Below are 21,210 nucleotides of genomic sequence, written 5' to 3'. Positions count from 1 at the left end.
CCCTCAAGACCCTAAAAACAAAACTATTAAAAATAAATATATATATGTATTTTATTTGAGGATATAAGTGAAAATAGGTTAACCTGTGAGTCTAATAAACCATGGTTTAATTTGATTCTGTGGTTCCTTTAGAGAGCTTCATTCATTGCCCTAACTCCATTCTGGTTACCCATTTTTGGTTTTTGTTTGTTTTGTTTTTTATTGTCTGAGATTCCGTGTTTTACAATACTGCGAATAAGGATTTCTCACGTACCTAATTCCAATACTGATTACCACTTTCTAATGCATTAAGAGCTTTAAGATCAACCCCAGACTTGCAAAAGAACTTGGGACTTCAAGGAACTTGGAGGGCAAGATGACTAAGGTAGCAGGGCGGGCAAGGTCACGCCGTAGTAGCTGAGAGCTGAAGCCAATTTCTTTCTCTTCACTAATTTCGGTCTCCGGAAAAGCAAAAGACAAGCCAGAGTAGCTACCGGTACGGCTTCAGTCCTCTCTCCAAGATACAGGGGTAAACATCTGATCCCTTTGTAAGGTGTTGGTGTCAAGTCTTCCTCGCAGAAGGAAGCGAGAAGTGGGAGGGGCGGCAGGTAAACTTACGCAAACCTGTGCTGGTGTTAGAAGAAAAACAGGCTTAGTCATGCAAAGTGGATCTAATCTCAGTCTGAAAGCGACTCTGTACTTCGTGGGAGAGGCTCCGCGCCAAGCAAGGCCCTGCTTGTGTGGTAAGCCTGAGAGAGAGGTTAACAACGCAGCACTTAACTGCCGCCTCGTCTTGTTTTGGACGGGTCAGTCGCCTCCGTGCTGGAGGTTCGCCAAAGCCGGCGCCAAACAATGGCTCTTCGGGCTAAGAAAGCTAAAGCAAGGGAAGCTGGAGTTCCGCCGGACCGCAGGCCCATCAGTGCGAGGCGTAATGAAAAGGGGGCGGGACCTAGTGGCCTCTAGTCCAATCGCGAGTCCTCGTGGGCTACGGAGGCGGGACCCTCGCGGCTCTTTGTCCAATCGCAGGATCCTCGTGACCCCGGGGGTGGGCCGCTGCCAGCTTTTGGTCCAATTCTCGCGCCCCGGCGGTGGGAGGAAGCTGGCGGGCTTGTCAGTCAGCTGTCGCGGAGTCGTCCAAGCGCCGGCGGTGAGGACTCCCGGGACGACCCTGGGCGAGCTGGCTCCCTCGCTCGCTCCCTCCCTCCCCTCACCCTCCGACTGCGGGGTGGGGGAACGTTGAGGCTTCTAGGGCCGAATTCACTGGTGTTCTCAGGCCTCAAGCCTGCGGGGATCTCACCGAGTTTGGAGCGGTGGGCTGGTCCTGAGTGGCGCTGGGCTGGATTTTGCACACTGGGTGCGAGCGGAGTTGTGGCCCCGGGACTGGCTGGCTGGTGCTTTGGTGGCATCGCATCGCCGCGGTCTTCTCGCTCTCTCTCTCGCTTGCAGTCTTGACACTTGAGCTCCTTTTCGCCTTCGAGCTGGGCGCTAGAGGCGGATACCCTTGCGCCGGGCGGTCCATTCTGTGCAGTGGTCCTCCTGGGATGGAGTAGCCTGCTAGGCATTTTGTTTCGCATTTTGTATCCAGCTCTCTCGATGAACTTTCCGCGTGAGTTCGCTGTGATGTCTGAATGTTTGAGTCTCTTCGAGGCCTCCCAACCCTGAGTTTGTTTTTTGTTTTTTTTTTTTTCCTGCTTTCAAATTCTCTCACTGGTTTTTGTTCATTTTTCACTCTGCAGTTTTTACAGTTTGTTCCTTGCTTCCTTCCTCCTTTCCACATTCACCAGGCTAGTTTATAAACCTTGTGCAGAATTGTTGAAATAGGCTATTTGGTAGTGCTAAAATAATTCACGGTCTTTCTGTTTTGTAACCTATTGCTCCTGGTTTCTCTTTTCCACGTTGGAGTTTGCTTTTTACTGCCCCTCTCCTGTATGTAAGCCCACTGTAATAGAATCCAGAACCATTTTCTTCTGGATGCTAATAAAGGTTATTGGAATGCTCTAATTGAATTTAAACTTTGTGACTAAAAATCCAAAGCAATATTCTCCATTAAAGAGTCTGATAGTTCATATTTTTAATTTGTACTTCTTGGTGAGGTAAGTCTGGCATGAACGAAATTTTTCAACCTAGTCATATCTGCAACTTTAAATTGGCAGGAGTTATAGAGAGAATAAGCTCTTTTCTATATGTATTCATTAATTTCCTTTCTTCACAACAATTTGTCATAAACTTAACAGTTGGAAAAGACTCACTTGTTTTCTCACAGTTTTTTTAGCAGTCTGAGGTCCTGATAGATTTGCCAGGGTACTCTGCTTATGATCTTACAAAACATGAAACGAAGTTTTCTATAGCTTTGAGATTTTTTTTAAAGACTTCCAGGTTGAATCGATTTCCAGGCTGGTTGCAGTTCTGGGCAGAATTCAGTTTGGTACAGCGATAGCAGGAAGGGCTGCATTTCCTTCTCAACAGTCAGCAGCAGAAACCTTTTCAGTTTTCTGAGAACACAGCATCTTCAGTGCCAAGTAACACCTCCAGCCCTTCTAGTCTTTCTAACAAATCTTCTGCCATAAACTAGAAAAAGTATTCTCTTTCTAAAGGCTCACGATTAGTAACTACTTGATAATCTATTTTTAAACTGACTTGTGTTACATAAGAAAACACCAATCCAATCACTGAAGTGATCGTCTTTTAGTCACATATTCTGAGGATTTGAGATATGGATTCTTGAAGTTCTGCCTTGTAGGAATCCTGCTTGAGAACCCTTCAATACCAAACTTTCTTCTCATTTCTTTCTATCCCTTTAAATTAAATCTCTCTTGAATTGAAAAAAAGGAAAAATATTTTACATATCATAAAATAGCTGTCTACTTTTTTTTTTTTACTTTAAAACATGCTTTATTTTGTAGGTGTTAGGAAAAAAATCCTAAAATTTGGATGATCGTATTCTCTTTACAGATATTTAGTGGAAGTTCACTAAAGTAGTTGCCAGGTTTGCTATTTGGCTCCATATCTGTCTATATTTTCCTTGGATCCAAAAATATGTTTGTAGACAAAGATGTACAGCCAAAAAGTCATTCGATGTGAACAAAGTGAGGGATTATGAAATCTTTCTTAAACCTCATTTATTTTGGGGGGTTTTTGGGCCAAACTCGATGACGCTCAGGAGTTACTCCTGGCTATGTGCTCAGAAATAGTTCCTGGCTTGGGGGACCATATGGGATGCCAGGGGATCGAACCGCAGTCTGTCCTAGGTCAGCACGTGCAAGGTAAATGCCCTACCACTTGTGCCACTGCTCCAGCCCCAAGCCTCATTTTTGATGTATCTTTATATTTGTGATTTTCTACCCTAACCCAAAATATAAAAAAATAGAATGACACGAATAAAGTAAGTTAATGAAAATTTCAGGAATCAGAGCAGAACAGCAGGTATGACAGTTGTCTTGTCCTGACACCCCATATGAGGAATGATACCTGAGCAGATTCAGGAGTCAGACCTGAGGGATGCCAGTGTGTCCCAAAAACAAAATCAAAAAGTATAAAAGGGAAGAGAGAAAGGTAGGAAGATGCTGACTCCCATTCTATACGTGTTTCATAAATTCATCTAAAGTAACTTTGTAGCTCATGTTACCTCATTAGCCAATGAGGGGGTGATATTGGGTGTAATTGGGTGAGATGAAATGACATAGCCAATATATGGGCACTGCTTTGAGGTGACTCATATCACTAAGAAGGTACCACTATGTGACTATATATAGTTACAAGTAATTATTCAGTGAAGAAGGGGATTGTTATTACATTTTATTGGTGAAAACAGCCTCTTCAGGACACTGGTTTTAGATAATACTTTATTTTTTAAACTATAAAATAGGTTGATTGACTTTACTCATTTTTTATTGATATAGCTATATCAATAAAGTATATAAGAATGTTTTAGGGACACTATTTTACATTTCTGTTATTTTAAAAACATCTGAAATACAAGACAGTGTTTCTTATTTCTCAAGTTTTTTGATATATAATTTAAGATAATTTATAAAGACATTTTTGTTTATTTTTGGATCACCCCTGGCACTGCTCAGGACTTACTCTTGTCTTTCTCCTTAGGGATTACTCCTGGCAGAGCTTGGGGAGCCATCTGGAGTGCCAGAGATTTAACCCAGTAAGTCCGAGGGAAAGCAAGCACCTTACCCACTGTACTGTATCTCTTAATTCTTCAAAAGTTATTTGAGACATTTTATTTTTTATTTCACATGTGTATATCTCATTTACATTTTGAGTTTGATTGCTCTGAAATTTAAAACATTTGTGGAAAATGTTTAATATTGCTTGTGGGGTATTTTTAAAAAAGTTTTCTTTTACTAGTATATATATTTAAATTCACTAGAATTAGGACTAAGTCTTGAAATGCAGGTTAGTGGTACAGTGCATATTTTGCATGTATGAGACCCTGAGTTAGATTCTGGGACTGAAGAGATAGTACAGCAGTAAGGCACTTGCTGCACTGAGACAACCCAGGTTCGATCCTTGGCACCACAAGTCCCTCACTCAAGAGTGTGATCTCTTGAGTACAGACCTAAGAGTAAGTTCTGAGCACTGCTTGTTGTGACCTAAAAACTAAAACAAATCATCATCAACAAAAACCTTCACACTTCTTGCCCTGGAAATAAAGAATTGGGACCAACACCTAGATATATTGTGATCACTAAATATTAATGTAGTAAACTGCAGTTTTAAATAAAATATGAACTAGAAATTGTGAGGATTTTTTTTTTTTTTTTAGTTTTTCTGTCGTGATTACATCATGGAAAACCATTTGGCAAAATCAACTGAAGAACGAACATTTCAGTACCAAGATTCTCTTCCACCCCTGCCTGTTCCTTCACTGGAAGAATCATTAAAGAAATACCTTGAATCTGGTATGTTTTGAAACTTAGCACAAATATGTTAGCAACTTAGGAAACTATGACAATTTTAGAAAATAACTGCCTCATCTTCTTAACTTGTGATCTTTAAAATACTTAAAGTGCTCTAAAACATTTTTTTCCTTTTTCGCCTGTGTTATTTTTCATGTTGGAAAAGTAACAACACTGACAGACTAAGAATAAATAGTATTCCTCTTCCCCCACAACATTCCTAGAGTTTTAAATGTTTTCATTTGTTTCTTGCTTTGTTTATTCTAGAATTTACTTACTTATTTATTTCTGGTTTTGGAGGAACTTACCTGGTGATCCTTAGTAGCGAGTCCCTGTTTTGTGTTCAATAGTTGCTCCCAGTGGTGCTCAGGAGACTATAATTGGTACTCAAGATCAAACGCTGAACTCCTGAATGCAATGCATATGCTATCATTTTGATTCCTATACTTGAATTTAAACTGCCATTTGTTTATTACGATATCTTTGGCTTTGGTCGGTAATTCTGCAGGTTTTTTTTTTTCTCTTTCTTTACATTGGTTCAGTACATCTTCAGAAGGTACTTGAGAAAGGATGTATTGAAGATAAAAAAGGTCTGGGTGCAAGACCTAAAAATGTTGTTATTCTGTTCTCTTATAATTGATTAACTGCATAGAGAATTTGGTTTGGAAACTTAAAAGTTATCTTTAAATGGAAGAATCATCATAAACTTCAGGTGTACTTTTTTGAAAAATCAATATGTTCCCTTTTCCCTGATTTACACCACCACCACCACCATTCCCTGTTCCCTTATTTTTTTTTCTCCCCTTCTAATAACCACTGTCTTAAGAGTTTGAAGACCCTCCTTTGCTTCTCTTTAAGTCTGTGGTTTGATACTTTATGACGTGCTCGTTTTCATTTGGTTTGGAAACCTTTCTCTTCATCCCAACGTTCTGAATTTCTCCATGATGTCCTTGATGTAGGGTTTTTTTTATTATCTTTTTTCTAAACACTTGAGAGGATCTTTTAGTTTAAAAAGTTATATTCTGCAGGCCGGAGCGGTGGTAAAAGCGGTAAGGCTAGAAATGGCTGACTGTGGGGATTGCTAGATGGAGTGCTGATTGGTCTACCTGCAGTCTCCGCCCAGCTGTGCTTCTTCCAAGGAAACTAAAGACCTGAAGGGAGCCCTGTTCTGTGCTTCTCTGTCTTTTCTGAATTCTTGAAGCACTCCTCAGAGCCCTGGGAAGCGAACCCCCAGCGAGCGAGTGAGTGAGTAAGAAATGGCTGACTTTACAAGCCCAGAAAGGGGAAGCCGCTGAACTCTGCTGGAACTCAGATGCCAGCACCCCTATCTGCCTGTCTTCTGTGCTATGCTCCATTTTCGGCCTGATTTCATCCTGTGTGGGGTTCATCTGCGGACCACTCGCCTTCCCTGGAGCCTTCCCTGGAGGTGAGTTTACAAGCCCAGAAAGGGTGGAGCCAGAGGAGCATGGCCGCTCTGTTCCGCTTCCCGGCTGTGCACATCATTTAGCCAATGAATACAACCACAATATGTAGAAAAACCAACAATACAAGTGTGACAATGGGGAAACAACGCAGGCCAGTGCCAGACATAGAGAAGGACGATGGCAACTCAGATGACTTGAACATGACCAACCAACTAGTCAGTCTCTCAGATAAGGAGTTTAGAGTCGCAATATGGAAGATGTTCAAAGAACTCAAAGAAAGTATAGAAGAGAACACTAATAAGAATCAAGAGAATATGAAGATAGAAATCAGAAAACTCAGAAAACTCAGTAGATGAATTGAAGAAAAACATGGTTGAGCTTTCCCATGGGTTAACAGCAGCTGAGGATAGAATTAGTACACTGGAAGATGAGATGAATAACAATTCCATACAGCAGAAGAAATTGGCAAAAAGCCTTAAAGCAAATGATCAAACAATGGAAAAATTACTCAAAGAATGGGAACAGATGAAAATAGAAATCTATAATAAGCTCAACAGAAACAACTTAAGAATCATTGGAGTCCCAGAGACCCAGGAAGAAAATCTCCAGGAAGAATCAACGGTCAAGAACATCATTAAAGAGAAACTACCAAAGCTAAAGAACACATGTGATCAAATCCTGCATGCCCAAAGAGTGCCAACTAAAAGAGACCCCAGAAAAAAACACCTCAAGATACATCCTAGTCACAATGACGAATCCCACAGATAGAGACAGAATTCTGAAAGCAGCAAGATCAAAAAGAGAAATTACATTCAAGGGAACATCCTTGAGATTTACTGCAGACCTGTCACCGGAAACACTCAAGGCCAGAAGGCAGTGGTGGAACATAGTGACAAAACTCAATGAAATAAATGCTTCCCTAGAATACTGCACCCAGCAAAACTCACTTTCAGGTTTGAAGGAACAATACATGGTTTCACAGACAAACAACAGCTCAGAAACTTTACAGACTCAAACCCATTCTTAAAAGAAAAACAGAGGGCCCGGAGAGATAGCACAGTGGTGTTTGCCTTGCAAGCAGCCAATCCAGGACCAAAGGTGGTTGGTTCGAATCCCGGTGTCCCATATGGTTCCCCGTGCCTGCCAGGAGCTATTTCTAAGCAGACAGCCAGGAGTAACACCTGAGCACTGCCGGGTGTGGCCCAAAAACCAAAAAAAAAAAAAAAGAAGAAGAAGAAGAAAAACTGAATGGCCTACTTTAAGACAAGACTGACCAGCAGACACACCAAACTTCGATATAAAGACGGCACTGACTCCCAGGACAATTCAGAACAAAAATAGACTCAAAATAAAAGGCTAGAGGAAAATCATCCAAGCAAACAACACCCATAAAAAAGCTGGAGTGGCCATACTAATATCAGATGATGCAAACTTTATACTTAGGAAAGTTGTAAGGGACAAAGATGGACATTTTGTATTAATAAAGGGATACATACAGCAGGAAGAAATCACTCTCCTAAACATATATACATCGAATGAGGGGCCAGCAAAATATTTAATAAAATTGTTGACAAATCTGAAAAATAGTATCAATAACAGCACAGTAATTGTGGGAGACCTCAACATGGCATTGTCAACACTTGACAGGTCAACCAGACTGAAACCCAACAAGAATATACTAGACCTGAAAAGAGAAATGGAGGAAAAAGGCCTAGTAGATATATACAGGACACTCCACCCCCAGAAACCTGGACACATTCTTCTCTAATGTACATGGGACATTCTCCAGGATAGACTACATGCTAGCACACAAAACATACCTCCATAATATCAAGAGGATAGAAATTGTGCAGGCTACCTTCGCTGACTACAAGACCCTGAAATTATATGTGAACTACAAAGGGACACAGAAGAAAAACTTTAATACCTGGAAGTTAAACAGCCTAATACTGAATAACCAGTGGGTCCGAGATGAAATAAAAGAGGAAATAAAAACCTTCTTAGAAACAAATGACAATGGAGACACAAACTATCAGAACCTATGGGACACAGCAAAAGCAGTACTTAGAGGAAAATTTATAGCTTTGCAAGCACACATCAGGAAAGAAGAAGGGGCATACCTGAATAGCTTAATGAAGCAGCTCATAGAATTAGAAAGTACTAAAAAAAAAAGGACTCAAAAAATAGGGAGACAGAAACAAATAACAAAGCTGAGAGCAGAAATCATAAAGTGGAAACCCGAAAAGCAATCCAAAAGATCAACGAAAGCAGAAGTTGGTTCTTTGAAAAAATAAACAAGATTGATAGACCACTGTGAAAACTAACAAAGAAAGAGAGAGAGAGAAACTTGATAACTCATATTAGGAATGAAAAAGAGATCACTACTGATATGACAGAGATTTAAAGGGTAATCAGAAACTACTTTGCGAAACTCTATGCCACTAAAAATGAAAACCTGAAAGAAATGGATAAATTTTTGGACGCTTATAATCTTCCGCGGTTGAATGAAGAGGATGTAGCATATCTAAACACACCCGTCACTACTGAGGAAATTAAGACAGTAATCAAATGTCTGCCCCAAAACAAAAGTCCAGGCCCAGATGGATTTACTAATGAATTCTTTCAAACCTTTCAAGAGGAACTTCTACCAATTCTGGCAAGATTCTTTCATGAAATTGAAAAAACAGAAATACTTCCAAATAGTTTTAATGAAGCCAACATCACCTTGATACCTAAACCAGACAGAGATGCTACAAAAAAAGAAAATTACAGACCAATATCGCTGATGAATACAGATGCAAAGATCCTCAACAAAATCCTGGCAAATAGGATTCAATGCCTCATTAAGAAGATCATCCACTACGATCAAGTAGCTTTCACCCCAGGAATGCAAGGATGGTTTAACATTCATAAATCTATCAACATAATACACAACATTAACAACAAGAAAAATAGAAATCACATGACCATATCAATAGACACAGAGAAAGCATTTGATAAGGTCCAACACCCATTCTTGATCAAAACTCTCAGCAAGATGGGAACGGAAGGAACCTTTCTCAATATAGTTAAGGCCATCTACCACAAGCCAGAGGGAAATATTGTCCTCAATGGAGAAAAACTGAAAGCTTTTCCTCTAAATTCTGGCACAAGACAAGGCTCTCCTCTCTCACCACTCCTATTAAACATAGCACTGGATGTACTTGCTATAGCGATTAGGCAAGAAAAAGATATCAAGGGAATCCATATAGGAAAGGAAGAAGTTAAGCTCTCGCTGTTTGTAGATGACATGATACTCTACCTAGAAAACCCTAAAGTCTCTACGAAAAAGCTTCTAGAAACAATAGACTCATATAGAAAGGTGGCAGGCTGCAAAATTAACACACAAAAATCAATGTCCTTTTTATACACCAATAGTAATAAAGAAGAAATTAAGAAAACAACCCCATTCACAATAGTGCCACACAAACTCAAATATCTTGGAATCAACTTGACTAAAAATGTGAAGGACCTATACAAAGAAAACTATAAAACTCCGCTGCAAGAAATAAGAGAGGACACGCGGAAATGGATGCACATACCTTGCTCATGGATTGGCAGGATTAACATCATCAAAATGGCAACACTCCCCAAAGCATTGTACAGATTTAATGTGCTCCCTCTAAAGATACCCATGATATTTTTCAAAGAAGTGGATCAGGCACTTTTGAAATTCATTTGGAACAATAAACACCCTAGAATAGCTAAAGCAATCGTTGGGAAAAAGAATATGGGAGGAATTACTTTCCCCAACTTTAAACTGTACTACAAAGCAATAGTTATCAAAACAGCATGATATTGGAATAAAGACAGGCCCTCAGATCAGTGGAATAGGCTTGAATACTCAGAGAATGTTCCCAGACATACAATCACCTAATTTTTGATAATGTAGCAAGAAATCCTAAATGGAGCAAAAAAAGCCTCTTCAACATGTGGTCTTTGCACAACTGGCTAGCCACTTGCAAAAAATTGAACTTAGACCCCAAGCTAACATCATGTACAAAGGTAAATCCAAATAGATAAAAGACCTCAATATCAGACACGAAACCATAAGATATATAGCATGGCAGGAAGGTAAAACACTCCAGGACATTGAGACTAAAGGCATCTTCAAAGAGGAAACTGCACTCTCCAAGCAAGTGAAAGCAGAGATTAACAGATGGAAATATATTAAACTGAGAAGCTTCTGCATCTCAAAAGAAATAGTGCCCAGGATACAAGAGCCACCCACTGAGTGGGAGAAACTATTCACCCAATATCCATCAGACAAGGGGCTAATCTCCAAAATATACAAGACACTGACAGAAATTTACAAGAAAAAACATCTTATCCCATCAAAAAATGGGGAGAAGAAATGGACAGACACTTTGACAAAGAAAAAATACAAATGACCAAAAGACACATAAAAAAATGCCCACATCTTTAATCATCAGGGAGATGCAAATCTAAACAACTATGCGGTACCACCTCACACCCCAGAGATTGGCACACATCACAAAGAATGAGAACAAACAGTGTTGGCAGGGATGTGGAGAGAAAGGAACCCTTATCCACTGCTGGTGGGAATGCCGTCTAATTCAACCTTTATGGAAAGCGATATGGAGATTCCTCCAAAAACTGGAAATCGAGCTCCCATACGATCCAGCTATACCACTCCTAGGAATATACCTTAGGAACCCAAAAATACAGTACAAAAATCCCTTCCTTACACCTATATTCATTGCAGCACTATTTACCATAGCAAGACTCTGGAAACAGACATGATACCCTTCAACAGATGAATGGCTAAAGAAACTATGGTACATATACACAATGCAATATTATGCAGCTGTCAGGAGAGATGAAGTCATGAAATTTTCCTATACATGGATGTACATGGAATCTACTATGCTGAGTGAAATAAGTCAGAGAGAGAGAGAGAGAGAGAGAGAGAGAGAGAGAGAGAGAGAGAGAGAGAGAGAGAGACGCAGAATGGTCTCAGTCGTCTAGGTTTTAAGAAAAATGAAAGACATTCTTGCAATAATAACTTTCAGACACAAAAGAGAAAAGAGCTGGAAGTTACAGCTCACCTCATGAAGCTCACCACAAAGAGTGATGAGTTTAGTTAGAGAAATAACTACATTTTGAACTGTCCTAATAATGAGAATGTATGAGGGAAATGGAGAGCCTGTTTAGAGTACAGGCGGGGATCGGGTGGGGAGAAGGGAGACTTGGGACATTGGTGATGGGAATGTTGCACTGGTGATGGGTGGTGTTCTTTACATGACTGAAACCCAAACACAATCATGTATGTAATCAAGGTGTTTAAATAAAAAAATTAAAAAAAAAGAAGTGGTAAGGCACCTGCCTTGCCCGTGAAAGCCTAGTATGGACCTGGGTTCTATCCTCCAGCATTCCATATGGTCTCCCAATCCAGGAGCAATTTCTAAGTGCCTAGCCAGAGCATCACCAGGTGTGGCCCAAAAACCAAAAAAAAAAAAAAAAAAAAGTTATATTCTGGGGCTGCACAGTGGGAATTGTTATTTATATAATAATTGCTATTACTAGATGCCAAATTCCTTAATGCATTTTTTTTCTTTTAGTAAAACCATTTTCAAATGAAGAAGAATTTAAGAAAACTGAAGAAATTGTTCGAAAATTTCAAAATGGGATTGGAGAAAAATTGCATCAGAAATTACTTGAAAGAGCAAAAGGAAAAAGAAATTGGGTATTTACTTAATATTAATTTAGTTGGAAAATTGATGATGTTTAAAGAATGACAGAGCATTCATCCTTAAATTATTATTATTAAAATTTTACAGTTGTTTGTTGTGATCATCATTTAAAAGAATCATTCTCCCACTGAGCTTTGAGTATTGTGGACGACTTACAAAGGAAACTTGTTAAAATACACATTTTCTGGTACCTGTGATTTTGATTCAATAGCTCTAGAATGGGCATAGAAATTTTTATTTTAACAACTATTCCACATAGTTCTGTTGGAGTAAGTAACACCTGTTGCAGTAAGTAACACCTATACATTTTGTCCAGGCCATTATAGCCTGGAAAAGTACAAAAGATTAGCTATCATACAGAAATAGTTAAATTATTTAAAAAAAAACTTTATTTTTATTTTATTGATTGACTAATTGATTGGTTTCTGGGCCACAACCAGAGGCTCTCAGGGTCACTCCTGGCTCTGCACTCAGAAATTGCAGGCTGGGGGACCATATGGGATGTCAGGAATCGAACCGAGTCCCTACAGTCCTACAGGCTGCATGCAGGGCAAATGCTCAGAAATAGATAAATTCTTAAAAGAAATAGTAATTAAAAAAAAAGGATAATGGTAAATTTTTTTAAGTTCTTTTTTTCTGTTCTACAGAAAAGCTGTAACCTGATGTTCTTAATTTCCTTTAGCTGGAAGAATGGTGGCTAAATGTTGCCTACCTGGATGTTCGCATTCCTTCACAACTGAATGTCAACTTTGCTGGTCCTGCGACCCATATTGAACACTATTGGCCTCCAAAGGAAGGCACTCAGTTAGAAAGAGGAAGTATAAGTCTTTGGCACAACTTGAATTATTGGCAACTACTAAGAAAGTAAGGATACTTATATGATTTACCCAAAGACTTAGATGGCAAATGTTGATGTTTTATTTATTTGACCACGAATTCTACAGTTGTGTCTATTGGGATTTTAAGTTTTTCATGATTTTTAAATCATATTACTTTATTTTAATAGAGAAAAAGTACCTGTTCACAAAGTTGGAAGTACTCCTCTAGACATGAATCAGTTTCGGATGCTGTTTGCCACCTGCAAAATACCAGGAATAACTAGAGATTCAGTTAAGAATTATTTTAGGACAGGTACGTAGAAAATGAGGGTACTTTTAAGGGTATTAGATATTTTATTTGAGAAGTGTGGGGGCGTGTATGTGAGCATAAATGCATGTGCACAGAGCAGTTACTAAAGCAGTGGAATATGGTATTTTGAAGACTCTTATTAAGTAATCAAAGTCTTTTTATGAACCCTTTCTTTTGGTAATTGTATTGGTTAGAAATCTATTAGTTGGGATGGATTTCCTATACTTTTCTTTTGAGATAACGTTAGTTTACTAGCAGGCCAAGTGTGGCTCAGAAACAAAACAAACAAAAAATACTAGATTTTTATGGCTATGTATTTTCAGGTACAGTTTCTCTTCTTTTCAAGGGTATGTTACCCTACTACAATCACTACCAAAATCCTTCCTCCACAGTCAACCTGAAAAAAAAAAATCATCATACCTTCTTCTTCTTGTAGTCACAGCTTTCTGGTCTATGCTTTATCATGGAACCTGAGATGACTTGCTTAGAACTTGCATTCCAGTCATTTGAGCTCTTTCCACAATCCCCCTGTATTAAACTTTAGCAGAATAAAATACAGTATTTATGGTCAAGATGGGGTATTTATACAGTATTTATGGTCAAGAAAAACTGGCAAAATAAACCAAGAAACATGGAAGAAAAACAATGATAACAGTTGTCTAAAAACAAAGTAAAATATTTTATGTAATGTTGCTGAAAGGTCAAACAAAACCAAAATTAATTGAGAGTAACATTATGAGGACAGAGGCTTCCTTGATGAGCAAGAATGATCTTAGTGGTAGTTAAGGAAGGGAACTCAATTGGAGTCTCTGAAAACCAGCTGAAGAAATTATGTCAGCACTTGAAATAATGTTTGAGAAATAAAAGTGTTAATGTGCATAGTTTTTTTTCCTGAAAAAATGAATATTATGCCTACAAATGATATACATACATACTAATACATGCACATATGTACAAATGTTATAAGAGAAGAAAAATAATCTTGCTGGAGTGAGCATAATTAGCCAAAGTCATTGAGAAAGTCAAGAACAGAAATGGAGGATGAAGTAACAAGACTGAGAGTAATTTCTAAAGTGTGGGAGGTATTTCCTCCAAGGGGTCATGAGAACCATTTAGTAGCTGCAGTAGTAGCATCTGGTGCAGTGGGAGCAGACTTTCTGTTTGTTTGCTTAAAGATAGGTTTCTAGTAAGCACTAAGTAAAATTTTTTTCCCTGAAAAGAAGATAGACCAAACAAGTTTGGGGAAACTGATCTAGATGTGAACTTGGTTGGCCAATTTTGTAGGAAAGAGAAGGCCCTTGTATCACTTGTTCCTTTTTAGATGAAGTAAGATCTGCAGTCATCAGCTGGGATGGAAGGTGTGAGGAAAAAGAAGAACATTTAAAATAGTCATTTTAGAAAAAGGAAAAGGAAGCTTTTTGTGGAAATGTAGCCGCTGAGGGTAGCTAAGTGCCCACTTGAGATATTTATAAGTTTTCAATTAGATTGTGTGTGTGTGTGTGTGTGTGTGTGTGTGTGTGTGTGTTTCAGCAACAGGCAGGAAGGGACAGGTACAGAGAATAAGTGAGGCAGGGAAGAATTTACCAGATTTTTTTTTTACAGGGGACAATTATGTTGAACTCATGTGCAGGACAACACCCTTAAATCCACGAGTCCTTAATTTTTTGGCCCCTGCATTTTATTATTTTAAAATGTACATATATTTGAAATTTCATGTATTTTTAAATGAAAATATATGTATTCATGCTTCATGTGGACAGATCTTAAGAGGATGCCTTTGTATCATAATAACTAAAATTTTATTCATTTATTAAGGTTTTCTGTTCCTATGATATATTTATTAAATAGGATAAATAAAATATTAAAGAAATGCTTATTTGTTTGAATGTAATTTTTAAGCTTTATCTCATTTAATTTTAAAAGAACTGACTTTTGTGTTGTTTTTTGTTTTTTCTTCAGAGAGTGAAGGACATTCCCCAACTCACATTGTAATTCTGTGTCGAGGCCGAGTTTTTCTCTTTGATGTGCTTTGCGAAGGATGCTTGATCACCCCACCAGAAATTCTCAGGTTGTCAAAGTACTTTTATTGAGTCTCATTAGATTAGAAGTTTTTGCTTGAATATAAAAAACGTATAATTGGGGGCCGGAGAGATAGCATGGAGGTAAGGCGTTTGCCTTTCATGCAGGAGGTCATCGGTTCGAATCCCGGCGCCCCATATGGTCCCCTGTGCCTGCCAGGAGCAATTTCTGAGCCTGGAGCCAGGAATAACCCCTGAGCACTGCTGGGTGTGACCCAAAAACAAAACAAAACAAAACAAAACAAAACAAAACAAAAAAACACGTATAATTGGCTTTTTTTTTCAGAGGTGGGGAGAATTTGGGCTATGAAGCTGTGCTTTGGGTCTACTCCCAGCTGTTGCTCAAGTCATTTTTAGTAGTGATCAGGGGACCCTGTAGTGCTAAGGAGATGGCTGGGGTGATGCATGCAAGGCAAACACCTTAATTCTCTCTCTAACCCCAGACTTGCCTTATATAAATTGACAGTAGGCTTAAAAAAATAAGACCTTTCTTTATATGTACTGATTTAAAAACTCTATTTTACTTTTAGCTCAATTTTAATATTTTTGTAGGAAAATATTCTACTTGAGGTAGAAGAAATCATTACCATTCCTTATTCCTGCACCAGAATTTGATCATCTTTACTAGCTTGATGTGTACTGTCCTTCCAGATCTGTTGGAATTTACATACACATATTACTGGTTTTTAAAGAAATCTTTTTGGCAGTGCCAGGAATCAAACCCAGGACTTCACAGATGTATCATATCCCTGCCCCTTAGTATTTAAAAAATATTTAATATTGCATAGATATTACATAAAAGGTAGTGTGAACATATAAAATACATATAACATTTCATATAGTATTTTAGAAAATTAGATTATAAAATATATATCAAAAATGAAACCACCATGATAATTTTTCTTTAGTTTCACTATCAACTCCTATTATAAACTCACAGTTTTGGTTCAAATAAATTTACTGTGGCCCTCCTTTCAGTTCTAATGGATTATTTTAAAGATATACACTGTCAAATATAATGTACTTTCATTATAAATACTTTATTATGTATCTCTAAATTATAAGGTCTCTCAAAAACATACATGTACAGTGTATATTATATGTATATACACAATGATTTAATTCTTCTAAAAATTAACAATATTTCTTTAATATTACTATAAAATTGATCAAATTCTTTATCTCTAATTGTCAATTACTTAGATATAGGTTTATTTCTATGAAGTTTTATATTCATGTACAAAAATGTAGACGTTAGCAATAAAATCACCACCCAGATCAACCTAGAAATATTCTAGTACTCAAACGTGCCTCTCATATTGCTTTCCCAATTGCTGTGCTTTTGCTTTCAAGGGACTAATGTCTTGACTCTTACTCTTAGTTTAAAAAAGACTGCTGTGAAAATTCTTGCACTAGCCTTTTGATTATCATGTGACTGTGTTTCTGAGTGCACCAGTAGAGGAGCTGCTGAGTCATAGAGTAGGATATCTATATCTATACCTATATACAGTCAGTCTTAGGAGAGAAATCCTATTTTTTCAAAATTGTTGTACTAGTGGGCACTTCTAAGTTATGAAGGCATTCTCTATACATTCTGCTTTTATTATTTTTATGTGCAGAAATACAAAGAGAAGATGTTATAATATCCTTTCACTCTCTTATGTGCATTTTTAATCAGTAGTTCATAATATGAATATAGTCCAGTTAATTTTTTCTACAAAAATTATACTTTCTCCATTATGTTTGAAATATTGTTTTCTAACCCAATGCTAGAAAATATTTTGTCATTTCAAATTTTATTTTTTTGTCTTCTATGTTTATAATAGTCTTCATGAAATTTATTTTCTAGGTGCCAAAATTTAGGAGTAGTTGCATGCATCTTTAAAATTTACTTATTTTAAGCACCATGGTTTGCATGGTTGTTCATAATACAGTTGTTTCTGGTATTCAGTATTCCAACCACAACTGCACCATCATTCCCTCCACCATTGTTTTCAGTTTCCCAACCACTCTCAAGCATACCTGCCTGGCATGCACAAAATAATGTATTTTATGTCTGTTACAACTAAAAGACTAATGGAATTATGGAAAAAATTTCAGTAAAAGAAAACTTATGAAAATTGTGCTTACAGTGAGATAATTATGTCATTGTCTTGAGGGTTTACTAAACTGTTAGTATTTGAATTTTTTTGTTGTTTTGTTTATTGAAACCGGTTGGTTTCTATGTTACTTTCCCACCTAATTTGGTATACTCCTACTGGGGTGTCAGTATTGAGAAAAAATGGAGGCAGGCTTAGTTTTTTTTCTACATGAAAGCATAGCAGCCCACAGCAACACCCAACTTCCTCCTACGGAAACTGCCCAGCTCCACAACTGAACCATAACAAATTGCCAAGCCACCCAATTGTTTCATGTCTATAGCTCCTGGATACAGCTGTGTGTGATTTACACCTCCAAATTTTATAGTACTCTCATTCCAGTAGGAGCTTTGGATATCTAATATGAAAGTTACATAGAAGACCAACATGTTCAGTGAGCCTAAACAATAAAAGGAAAGGCTCACCTAATCCCAACCAGCACATTAGATCTTTAGAAAAATGACTTAGTAGCACCATTGTGAGATATAACAATTATCACAAATTGAAGCTTATTGATTGAAGTTTTGATAATTTTGTTTGCCTTTGTGTTGAAACAAACAATAGGAAGTAAATTTGTTTGTGCCTGCAAGGGGGCAAGCTGGGGTGGTGGGTGGGAATCTGGTGACATTGGTGGAGGAAAGGTCAGACTGGTGGTAAGATTAGTGTGGGAACATTGAATGCCCAAAACAACTGTATTACAAACAACTTGGTAAATCACAGTGTTATAATAAAATATTATAAAATAAATGGAAGGATTTATAGCAACTAAATGATTTCTTCATGAGTATTACAGAAATAATTAAGGAATAGGAAATTGTACACATGAATACCATATATCTTTGAGTAAAAGCTGACCCAAGTATAAGCTGACACCCCATTTACCCTAAAAACTGGGAAAACTTAGTGACTTGAGTATAAGCCATGGTGGAAAATGCAGCAGCCACTGGTAAATTTCAAAAATAAAAATATATACTACCCAAAAAAATTACAGAAATTGAGGAATCAGTAGGTTAAATGTTTTTCAATACTTACTGCTAAAGAAAATCTGTAAACTAGCAACAATAACTTTAAAACTTTAAATAAAGTGCAGAAAACTGTAGCTTAACAGATAATCAAGCTAAATCACAAAAGTTAAAATACTTTAAAACTGGATTCCTCCTCCTCATCATCTGTATGTCCAAACAGAGCTTCAGTTGTATCTGATGTGAGGGTATCAACATGACATTGTCATCATCAGAGTTTGCAGATATCATTGTCACTGTTGTTGATCTCATACAAAATGCAGAATATTGTAGGTTAAACAGTTCTGTGGCATACAGTTCAGTTCAGCTGCCGACCTCTTCAGGTGGACTGAGCTGAAGCATCGTCCCCTCCAGCATATGGCAAAAGACGACTGGAGACTACATGCATTTGATTCGGTGTGTGCACACCAAATCAAATAACCTGTATGACCCGAGTATAAGCTGAGTTAAGGGGTTTTTGGCACAATTTCTGTGTCAAAAATCCTTGTCCTGATTTTCGGCCTGATTTCATCCTGTGTGTGGTTCATCTGCGCCTTCCCAGGAGCCTCCCCTGGAGGTGAGTTTACACACCCAGAAAGGGGAAGCCGCTGAACTCTGCTGGAACTCAGATGCCAGCACCCCTGTCTGCCTGCCTTCTGTGCTGTGCTGCATTTTCTGCCTGATTTCATCCTGTGTGTGGCCCATCTGCACCTTCCCTGGAGCCTTCCCTGGAGGTGAGTTTACATGCCCAGAATGGGGAAGCCGCTGAACTCTGCTGGACTCAGATCCCAGCACCTCTATTTGCCTGTCTTCTGTGTTGTGCTGCATTTTCGGCCTGATTTCATCCTGTGTGGGGCTCATCTGCAGACCGCTCGCCTTCCCTGGAGCCTTCCCTGGAGGTGAGTTTACAAGCTCAGAAAGGGAGGAGCCAGAGGAGCGCTGTAGAAAAACCCACAATACAAGTGTGACAATAGGAAAACAACGCAGACCAGCACCAGACATAGAGAATGACAATGGCAACTCTGATGACTTGAACATGACCAACCAACTAGTCAGTCTCTCAGATAAGGAGTTTAGAGTCGCAATATGGAAGATGTTCAAAGAACTCAAAGAAAGTATAGAAGAGAACACTAATAAGAATCAAGAGAATATGAAGATAGAAATCAGAAAACTCCAAACTGAAATTTCAGGTCAAATAACAGGTCTGAAAAACTCAGTAGATGAATTGAAGAAAAACATGGTTGAGTTTTCCCACGGGTTAACAGCAACTGAGGATAGAATTAGTACACTGGAAGATGAGATGAATAACAATTCCATACAGCAGAAGAAATTGGCAAAAAGCCTTAAAGCAAATGATCAAACAATGGAAAAATTTCTCAAAGAATGGGAACAGATGAAAATAGAAATCTATGATAAGCTCAACAGAAACAACTTAAGAATCATTGGAGTCCCAGAGACCCAGGAAGAAAATCTCCACGAAGAATCAATGGTCAAGATCATAATTAAAGAGAAACTACCAGAGCTAACGAATACATGTGATCAAATCCTGCATGCCTGAAGAGTGCCAACTAAAAGAGACCCCAGAAAAAACACCCCAAGACACATCCTAGTGTTAATGATGAATCCCACAGATAGAGACAGAATTCTGAAAGCAGCAAGATCGAAAAGAGAAATTACATTCAAGGGAACATCCTTGAGATTACTGCAGACCTGTCACCGGAAACACTCAAGGCCAGAAGGCAGTGATGGGACATAGTGACAAAACTCAATGAAATAAATGCTTCGCCTAGAATACTGAACCCAGCAAAACTCACTTTCAGGTTTGAAGGAACAATACAGCTCAGAAACTTTACAGACTCAAACCCATTCTTAAAAGAAAAACTGAATGGCCTACTTTAAGACAAGACTGACCAACAGACACACCAACTTCGATATAAAGATGGCACTAACTCCCAGGACAATTCTTTCTCTCAATGTCAATGGACTAAATGCACCAGTTAAGAGACACAGAGTGGCTAAATGGATCAAAACCTCAATCCAACCTTCTGCTGCCTACAAGAAATGTACCAGAATAGTCAGAACAAACCTAGACTCAAAATAAAAGGCTGGAGGAAAATCATCCAAGCAAACAACACCCATAAAAAAGCTGGAGTGGCCATACTAATATGAGATGATGCAAACTTTATACTTAGGAAAGTTGTAAGGGACAAAGATGGACATTTTGTATTAATCAAGGAATACGTACAGCAGGAAGAAATCACTTTCCTAAACATATATACACCGAATGAGGGGCCAGCAAAATATTTAATAAAATTGTTGACAAATCTGAAAAATAGTATCAATAACAGCACAGTAATTGTGGGAGACCTCAACATGGCATTGTCAACACTTGACAGGTCAACCAGGCTGAAACCCAACAAGAATATACTAGACCTGAAAAGAGAAATGGAAGAAAGAGGCCTAGTAGATATATACAGGACACTCCATCTCCAGAAGCCTGGATATATATTCTTCTCTAATGTACATGGGACAATTTCCAGGATAGACTACATGATAGCACATAAAACATACCTCCATAATATCAAGAGGATAGAAATTTTGCAGGCTACCTTCACTGACTACAAGGCCCTGAAATTATATGTGAACTACAAAGCGACACAGAAGAAAAAATTTAATACCTGGAAGTTAAACAGCCTAATACTGAATAACCAGTGGGTCTGAGATGAAATCAAAGAGGAAATCAAAACCTTCCTGAAAACAAATGATAATGGAGACACAAACTATTAGAACCTATGGGAC

At 38.2% G+C, this 21,210-nt stretch overlaps 1 protein-coding gene across 2 annotated transcripts in view; it reads left to right on the top strand.

Annotated features, from left to right (window-relative positions):
* Positions 1-1,020: 1,020 nt before the first annotated feature.
* The window catches only part of CROT (carnitine O-octanoyltransferase), a 44,528-nt gene continuing 24,338 nt past the window's right edge, over positions 1,021-21,210 (top strand). Inside the window, exons 1-6 of one of the 2 annotated variants that reach the window (XM_049771059.1) lie at positions 1,021-1,126; positions 4,757-4,892; positions 11,935-12,059; positions 12,749-12,930; positions 13,073-13,197; positions 15,154-15,262. In XM_049771059.1, coding sequence (XP_049627016.1) covers positions 4,778-4,892; positions 11,935-12,059; positions 12,749-12,930; positions 13,073-13,197; positions 15,154-15,262 — 656 coding nt within the window. In that variant the 5' untranslated portion in view covers positions 1,021-1,126; positions 4,757-4,777. Of the gene's footprint in view, positions 1,127-1,212; positions 1,398-4,756; positions 4,893-11,934; positions 12,060-12,748; positions 12,931-13,072; positions 13,198-15,153; positions 15,263-21,210 lie in introns of those variants that run through there. The other variant, XM_049771058.1, reaches the window with a different exon arrangement.

Source organism: Suncus etruscus, chromosome 1 (genome assembly GCF_024139225.1).
Source record: "Suncus etruscus isolate mSunEtr1 chromosome 1, mSunEtr1.pri.cur, whole genome shotgun sequence".
NCBI classification, from domain to species: domain Eukaryota; kingdom Metazoa; phylum Chordata; class Mammalia; order Eulipotyphla; family Soricidae; genus Suncus; species Suncus etruscus.
Note: the sequence above shows the minus strand (reverse complement) of the source record. Positions and strands in the feature narration are given on the sequence as shown.